Source organism: Cetorhinus maximus, unplaced genomic scaffold (assembly GCF_964194155.1).
Source record: "Cetorhinus maximus unplaced genomic scaffold, sCetMax3.hap1.1 HAP1_SCAFFOLD_3613, whole genome shotgun sequence".
In the NCBI taxonomy this organism is placed as follows: domain Eukaryota; kingdom Metazoa; phylum Chordata; class Chondrichthyes; order Lamniformes; family Cetorhinidae; genus Cetorhinus; species Cetorhinus maximus.
Genome location: NW_027599520.1, coordinates 1 through 7645, shown reverse-complemented (window position 1 = coordinate 7645; position 7645 = coordinate 1). Strand labels below are relative to the sequence as shown.

At 60.7% G+C, this 7645-nt stretch overlaps 1 protein-coding gene across 1 annotated transcript; it reads right to left on the bottom strand.

Moving 5' to 3' along the window:
• Nucleotides 1-406: 406 nt before the first annotated feature.
• On the bottom strand, nucleotides 407-6561 carry dctn2 (dynactin 2 (p50)). The gene is made up of 4 exons (XM_078538018.1): nucleotides 6478-6561; nucleotides 2266-2368; nucleotides 2001-2092; nucleotides 407-1016 (listed from the first exon to the last, which is right to left on the bottom strand). Exons 2-4 carry the CDS (start codon nucleotides 2327-2329, stop codon nucleotides 930-932), a joined length of 243 nt encoding a protein of 80 aa, XP_078394144.1. The 5' UTR covers nucleotides 2330-2368; nucleotides 6478-6561; the 3' UTR covers nucleotides 407-929.
• Between the last annotated feature and the right edge of the window lie 1084 nt (nucleotides 6562-7645).

Here is a 7645-nt window from a genome sequence, read left to right as displayed (position 1 = left end):
GGTCAAAATCCTGGAACTCCCTCCCTAACAGCGCCGTGGGTGTACCTACACCACACACGGGGACTGCAGCGGTTCAAGAAGGCGGCTCACCCCCCACCTTCTCAAGGGGGTAATTAGGGATGGGCAATAAATGCTGGGCCCAGCCCAGAGACACCCACGTCCCCGTGAATGAATAAAAAGGAAGAACGCACCGTGACTGAGATCAGTGGTGTCCGTTTATAACGCGAGCGCAAAACCGTTTAAGCTGTAGCCCCGTGTCCACACCATCTGGTCCAGAGCAGCTGACGCGTGGCGTGTGACCGGGTGAGGAGTGAGTGCACCGTGCGGGTGGGGAGAGGCCACTTCGCCTCGCCCTACGAGCGCCCCACAGCGCGGCAGACAAAAAGAGTCGACAGCGAGGGGCGAGTCGGGCAAAGAGCCTTTTATTGGACCGAGTGACAGGCAATGGGGCTACATCGATCGAGCGAGAGCGAGATACTTTATCCAGATTCCCTTCTGCACCAGGGGGGGGCACTTGATACACGGCCAAGTGAAGGCGAGGCACGAGAGGGCAGTCCTGGCGCGGGCGAGCGTGCGAGGGTTCCTGCTTTCCTCCGCTCGCGCCTTCGAACCACGGCCCGGTAAACGGAAAACAGGCGCAGAGGGCGTCGGGGAGGGAATGCGCTGGACAACGAGAAAAATAAAAAAAAGAGGAGGAGGATGATCGTCATTAAATAAACAGAACCGTCGAGAGAGGATCAGCAGAAAGCCAGCTGCCTCTCGGGTTTACGGAGGAGGGGGTCGAGAGTGAGCCCTCCTCTCCGGTGGGTGGGGTGGTGGGGGCCAGGGGGGGGTGTGGGGTTACCCCTTCTCGGGGTTGCTGTCCGGGACCGGTACGCAGCATGCAGTTTACGGCCTCGTTGTGGGGGGGGCGGGGGGGGGGTCTTTTTTTACGCGGTCAGCTTCTTCATTCGCGTGTCCAGGCTGACGAAGTTCTCCTGGACCACCGTCAAGTTGTCGTTCATCGTCTTCTGCACCTGGAGGACGCACAAAGCGGGGCTCGGGTCAGCACACCGGGAGGGAGTCGCATTCCCCCTTCTCACGGGTCTCCCGCCTGCACTTGTTCCCTCCCCTCCCCTGGAGAACCCACCCCCCCCACTCCCTCGCCCCGCAGAGCCCCCGAGCAGAGGGGAGGGCCGGCTCAAGTCAGCCACTTTAACACCGAGACGGTGCCCCCCCCCCTCCCCCCCTCCCTCCCCTCCCTCACCATTAGAGCCTCAGCCCGACCGGCTGCGGAGGACGCCCCGGCCGGAGGGGGCGAAGGTGGATCGGCTCACAGCTCGGTGCCCGTCCCCGTCGATCAGCGCGTCCGGGGAGTGAGGGGCAACGAAAACACCCGTACACGTTGAGGGGGAGGGGGGAGAACGTTCGGAGAAGGGGTAAGGGGGAAGCCAGACCAGCTGCTCCTGATGATGAGAAACAGAAGGTGGCCGTTCGGCCCCTTTGAACCTGTACCCCCCCCCCCGGTCCCCCCACCAGCTCCATTCAATAAGGTCGCTTGATCTCACTGTGGCCCCAGCTCCACTTTCCTCCCCCCATAACCCTCGACCCCCTCGTCGATCAGAAACCCGTCTCACTCGGCCTCGAATATATTCACCGACCCGGCCTCCGCTGCTCTCTCTGAGGGGAGGGGGAGAGAATTCCACAGACTGACCACCCTCTGAGGGAAGAAATTCCTCCTTGTCTCCATCTTCAATGGGAGACCCCCTTATTCTAGAAACTGTGCCCCTCTCCCCCCCTCGTTCTAGATTCCCCCACGAGGTGGGGAGGAGGGGGGAAACATCCTCTCAGCATCCACCCTGTCAAGCCCCCCTCCTCCTCCTCCTCTCAGAATCTGATCTGTTTCAATAAGATCACCTCTCGTTCTTCTAAACTCCCAACGGGGGGGACAGGGCCCCAACCTGCTCAACCTTTCCCCGTGAGACCACTTGCTGTCCCTCCTGGTGGCTGCGGAGCTGTACCTGTGTTAACAGGGTCGTGTTCTCCTTCATCGTGTTGGCGATCATCTGCTGAGTGGTGTCCAGGTGAGTCAAGAGCTGCCCGAACTGCATGGCTGGAACCAGAACACAGCAGAGTCAGCGGGTCTCCCCGCAAACCTTCCCGACTCTCACCACACTTACAAAAATGTCCGCGGTTTCTCTCGTGGGGCTGATGTTTCACAGGGTGGGAAAGAGGAGGGGGAGAGAGAGAGAGAGAGAAACGGAAGAGCGGGGCGGGTTCACCCACCTTGCTCGTGCAGGTCCTTCACGGCCACCAGTCTCTCCACCACGTGGGGGAGTGTCATCGCCATGGTGTCCCACTTCTGGATCAGGTCGTAGAGCTGGGAGATCTGTGGGTGAGAAGCAAGTGCGGGTTATCCAACCACAAGCAGAACTCGAGGCGGGAGGGACGAGAGGCAGAGGGGGGTGCGGAGAGAAAGAGACACGCGAGAGGGAGGGAGGGAGGTGCGGAGAGAGAGGGAGAGCTGCAGAGGGAAAGCGGGAGAGCTGCAGAGGGAGAGCGGGAGAGCTGCAGAGGGAGGGAGGTGCAGAGAGAAAGAGACGCGAGAGGGAGGGAGGGAGGTGCGGAGAGACGGATGCAGAGGGAGGGAGAGAGGTGCAGAGTGAGAGGGAGGGAGGTGCAGAGAGACAGGGAGGGGTGCAGAGGGAGGGAGGGAGGTGCGGAGAGACGGGTGCAGAGGGAGGGAGAGAGGTGCAGAGAGAGAGGGAGGCAGATGCAGAGAGACAGGGAGGGGTGCAGAAGGAGGGAGAGAGGGAGGTGCAGAGAGAAAGAGACACGCGAGAGGGAGGGAGGGAGGTGCGGAGAGACAGGGAGGGGTGCAGTGGGAGGGAGGGGGGTGCAGAGAGACAGGTGCAGAGGGAGGGAGAGAGGTGCAGAGAGAGAGGGAGGCAGGTGCAGAGAGACAGGGAGGGGTGCAGAAGGAGGGAGATGCAGAGAGAAAGAGACACGCGTGAGGGAGGGAGGGAGGTGCGGAGAGACAGGGAGGGGTGCAGAGGGAGGGAGAGGGAGGTGCAGAGAGACAGGGAGGGGTGCAGAGGGAGGGAGAGAGGGAGGTGCAGAGAGACAGGGAGGGGTGCAAAGGGAGGGAGAGAGGGAGGTGCAGAGAGAGAGGGAGGCAGGTGCAGAGAGACAGGGAGGGGTGCAGAGGGAGGGAGAGAGGGAGGTGCAGAGAGAGAGGGAGGCAGGTGCAGAGAGACAGGGAGGGGTGCAGAGGGAGGGAGAGAGGGAGGTGCAGAGAGACACTAGAGTGAGAGCCGCAGAGAGAAAGAGACACACGAGAGGGAGGGATGTGCAGAGAGAGAGACAGTGAGAGCTGCAGAAATAGAGATAGAGAGGGAGAGCTCCAGAGGGAGAGAGGTGCAGAGAGACAGGGAGGGGTGCAGAGGGAGGGAAAGAGAGAGGTGCAGAGAGAAAGACACACAGAGTGAGAGCTGCAGAGAGAGGGGGATTGAGAGGGAGGGAAGTACAGAGAGAACGAGACAGAGAGCTGCAGAGGAACGTGCAGAGAAAGAGAGAGAGGGAGATGTGCAGAGAGAAAGAGACACACGAGAGGGAGGGAGGGATGTGCAGAGAGAGACAGACACACAGTGAGAGCTGCAGAGAGAGAGAGGGAGAGGGGGGAATAGAGAGGGAGGGAGGTGCAGAGAGACAGAGAAAGCTGCAGAGGGAGGGAGGTGCAGAGAGACAGACACAGTGAGAGCTGCAGAAAGAGGGAGGGGGGGGGAATAGAGAGCGAGGGAGGGAGGTGCAGAAAGAGGCACACGAGAGGCAGGGAGATGCAGAGAGGGAGGGACGGAGGGAGAGAGGGAGGGGGAGGTGCTGGGAGAGACACAGAGTGAGCGTTGCAGAGAGAGGAGGGAATAGAGAGGGATGGAGGTGCAGAGAGAGAGAAGCAGACAGAGGAAGGTGCAGAGAGAGACAGGGAGGGGTGAACAGGGAGCGAGGGAGGGAGGTACAGAAAGAGAGAGAGAGAGACACAGAAAGAGGGAGGGACAGAGAAAAAGGGGAGGAATGGGTCAGAGACAGAGAGGGAACGGGGACAGAGACGGAGAGGGAACCGGGTCGGGGACAGAGACAGAGACGGAGAGGGAACCGGGTCGGGGACAGAGACAGAGACGGAGAGGGAACCGGGTCGGGGACAGAGACAGAGACGGAGAGGGAACCGGGTCGGGGACAGAGACAGAGACGGAGAGGGAACCGGGTCGGGGACAGAGACAGAGACGGAGAGGGAACCGGGTCGGGGACAGAGCCAGAGAGGGAACGGGGACAGAGTCGGAGAGGGAACGGGGACAGAGTCGGAGAGGGAACGGGGACAGAGCCGGAGAGGGAACGGGGACAGAGCCGGAGAGGGAACGGGGACAGAGACATAGACAGAGAGGGAACGGGGACAGAGACATAGACAGAGAGGGAACGGGGACAGAGACATAGACAGAGAGGGAACGGGGACAGAGACAGAGAGGGAACGGGGACAGAGACAGAGAGGGAACGGGGACAGAGACAGAGAGGGAACGGGGACAGAGACAGAGAGGGAACGGGGACAGAGACAGAGAGGGAACGGGGACAGAGACAGAGAGGGAACGGGGACAGAGACAGAGACAGAGAGGGAACGGGGACAGTGACAGAGAGGGAACGGAGACAGAGACAGAGAGGGAACGGAGACAGAGACAGAGAGGTAACGGAGACAGAGACAGAGAGGTAACGGAGACAGAGACATAGACGGAGAGGGAACGGGGACAGAGACAGAGAGGGAACGGGGACAGAGACAGAGAGGGAACGGGGACAGAGACAGAGAGGGAACGGGGACAGAGACAGAGAGGAACGGGGACAGAGACAGAGAGGGAACGGGGACAGAGACAGAGAGGGAACGGGGACAGAGACAGAGAGGGAACGGGGACAGAGACAGAGAGGGAACGGGGACAGAGACAGAGAGGGAACGGGGACAGAGACAGAGAGGGAACGGGGACAGAGACAGAGAGGGAACGGGGACAGAGACAGAGAGGGAACGGGGACAGAGACAGAGAGGGAACGGGGACAGAGACAGAGAGGGAACGGGGACAGAGACAGAGAGGGAACGGGGACAGAGACAGAGAGGGAACGGGGACAGAGACAGAGAGGGAACGGGGACAGAGACAGAGAGGGAACGGGGACAGAGACAGAGAGGGAACGGGGACAGAGACAGAGAGGGAACGGGGACAGAGACAGAGAGGGAACGGGGACAGAGACAGAGAGGGAACGGGGACAGAGACAGAGAGGGAACGGGGACAGAGACAGAGAGGGAACGGGGACAGAGACAGAGAGGGAACGGGGACAGAGACAGAGACAGAGAGGGAACGGGGACAGAGTCAGAGACAGAGAGGGAACGGAGACAGAGAAGACAGGGAGGGAACGGAGACAGAGACAGAGAGGGACGGGGACAGAGACAGAGACAGAGAGGGGACGGGGACAGAAACAGAGACAGAGAGCGAACGGAGACAGAGACAGAGAGGGAACGGGGACAGAGACAGAGAGGGAACGGGGACAGAGACAGAGACAGAGACAGAGAGGGAACGGGGACAGAGACAGAGAGGGAACGGGGACAGAGACAGAGAGGGAACGGGGACAGAGACAGAGACAGAGACAGAGACAGAGAGGGAACGGAGACAGAGACAGGGACAGAGAGGGAACGGGGACAGAGACAGAGAGGGAACGGAGACAGGGACAGAGAGGGAACGGAGACAGGGACAGAGAGGGAACGGAGACAGGGACAGAGAGGGAACGGAGACAGGGACAGAGAGGGAACGGAGACAGGGACAGAGAGGGAACGGAGACAGGGACAGAGAGGGAACGGAGACAGGGACAGAGAGGGAACGTGGACAGAGACAGAGAGGGAACGGAGACAGGGACAGAGAGGGAACGTGGACAGAGACAGAGAGGGAACGGGGACAGGGACAGAGAAAGAGAGGGAACGGGGACAGGGACAGAGAAAGAGAGGGAACGGGGACAGGGACAGAGAAAGAGAGGGAACGGGGACAGGGACAGAGAAAGAGAGGGAACGGGGACAGAGACAGAGAAAGAGAGGGAACGGGGACAGAGACAGAGAAAGAGAGGGAACGGGGACAGAGACAGAGAAAGAGAGGGAACGGGGACAGAGACAGAGAGGGAACGGGGACAGAGACAGAGAGGGAACGGGGACAGAGACAGAGAGGGAACGGGGACAGAGACAGAGAGGGAACGGGGACAGAGACAGAGAGGGAACGGGACAGAGACAGAGAGGGAACGGGGCAGAGACAGAGAGGGAACGGGGACAGAGACAGAGAGGGAACGGAGACAGAGACAGAGACAGAGAGGGAACGGGGACAGAGACAGAGACAGAGAGGGAACGGAGACAGAGACAGAGACAGAGAGGGGGGTGAGGATTCAGGACACGTCTCCAGACGGAACGGGCAGCCGGACTCTGACCTTGCTCTGGGTCTCTGCTTCCTCGTTTGCTGCCTTGTGTTTCGCGATTTCATTCAGTTTCGCCAGTACGCTCTGAGTGGGAGAAAGATGCAGGGGGGGTTAGTGAACGCAGGGACAGGTAGACGAGGTTACACCGCTGTGGGGTAGGGTAGGGGTGGGGTAGGGTGGGGGAATGTCGGTGGGGGGTGAGAATTACAGAGAACGGACCAAGGATTCTCTCTCGGAGATCTGGAGATTTACCGGATTTAGCAGGACAGGGGAGGAGGCCATTCAGCCCCTCCTCGAGCCTGTTACACAGGAACAGGAGGAGGCCATTCACCCCCTCTCCCTCCTCGAGCCTGTTACACAGGAACAGGAGGAGGCCATTTAACCCCCTCCCCCTCCTCGAGCCTGTTACACAGGAACAGGAGGAGGCCATTCACCCCCTCTCCCTCCTCGAGCCTGTTACACAGGAACAGGAGGAGGCCATTCAGCCCCTCCTTCCTCCCTCGAGCCTGTTACACAGGAACAGGAGGAGGCCATTCAGCCCCTCCTCGAGCCTGTTACACAGGAACAGGAGGAGGCCATTCAGCCCCTCCTCGAGCCTGTTACACAGGAACAGGAGGAGGCCATTCAGCCTTCTCCACCTCCTCGAGCCTGTTACACAGGAACAGGAGGAGGCCATTCAGCCCCCACCTCCTCCTCGAGCCTGTTACACAGGGACAGGAGGAGGCCATTCAGCCCCTCCTTCCTCCCTCGTGCCTGTTACACAGGGACAGGAGGAGGCCATTCAGCCCCACCCACCTCGAGCCTGTTACTCAGGAACAGGAGGAGGTCATTCAGCCCCCTACTCAAGCCTGTTACACAGGAACAGGAGGAGGCTGTTCGGCCCATCTAGTCCATGTTGGCTCCCCGTAGAGCAATCCAGTCAGTCCCATTCTCCCCCTCACCCCCGCCCAACCCCCGCCGCCTACTCAGTCCCTCTGGCCCCTGCAAATCGGCCGCCCACCTGGTTTCCCTTTTCGAAAACCATTCACCTCCTGAGCTCCCACCGCCCTGGTGGTCAGCGAGTTCCAGTACCCGCCATGTCGGCCCGGCCCGGCCCGGCCCAGCGACAGCGGGGAGGCCGGGAGAGCACAGGGCAGGGCAGGCAGCAGCCGACAACTCAGTGGTTTAGATGTCCCTCCCC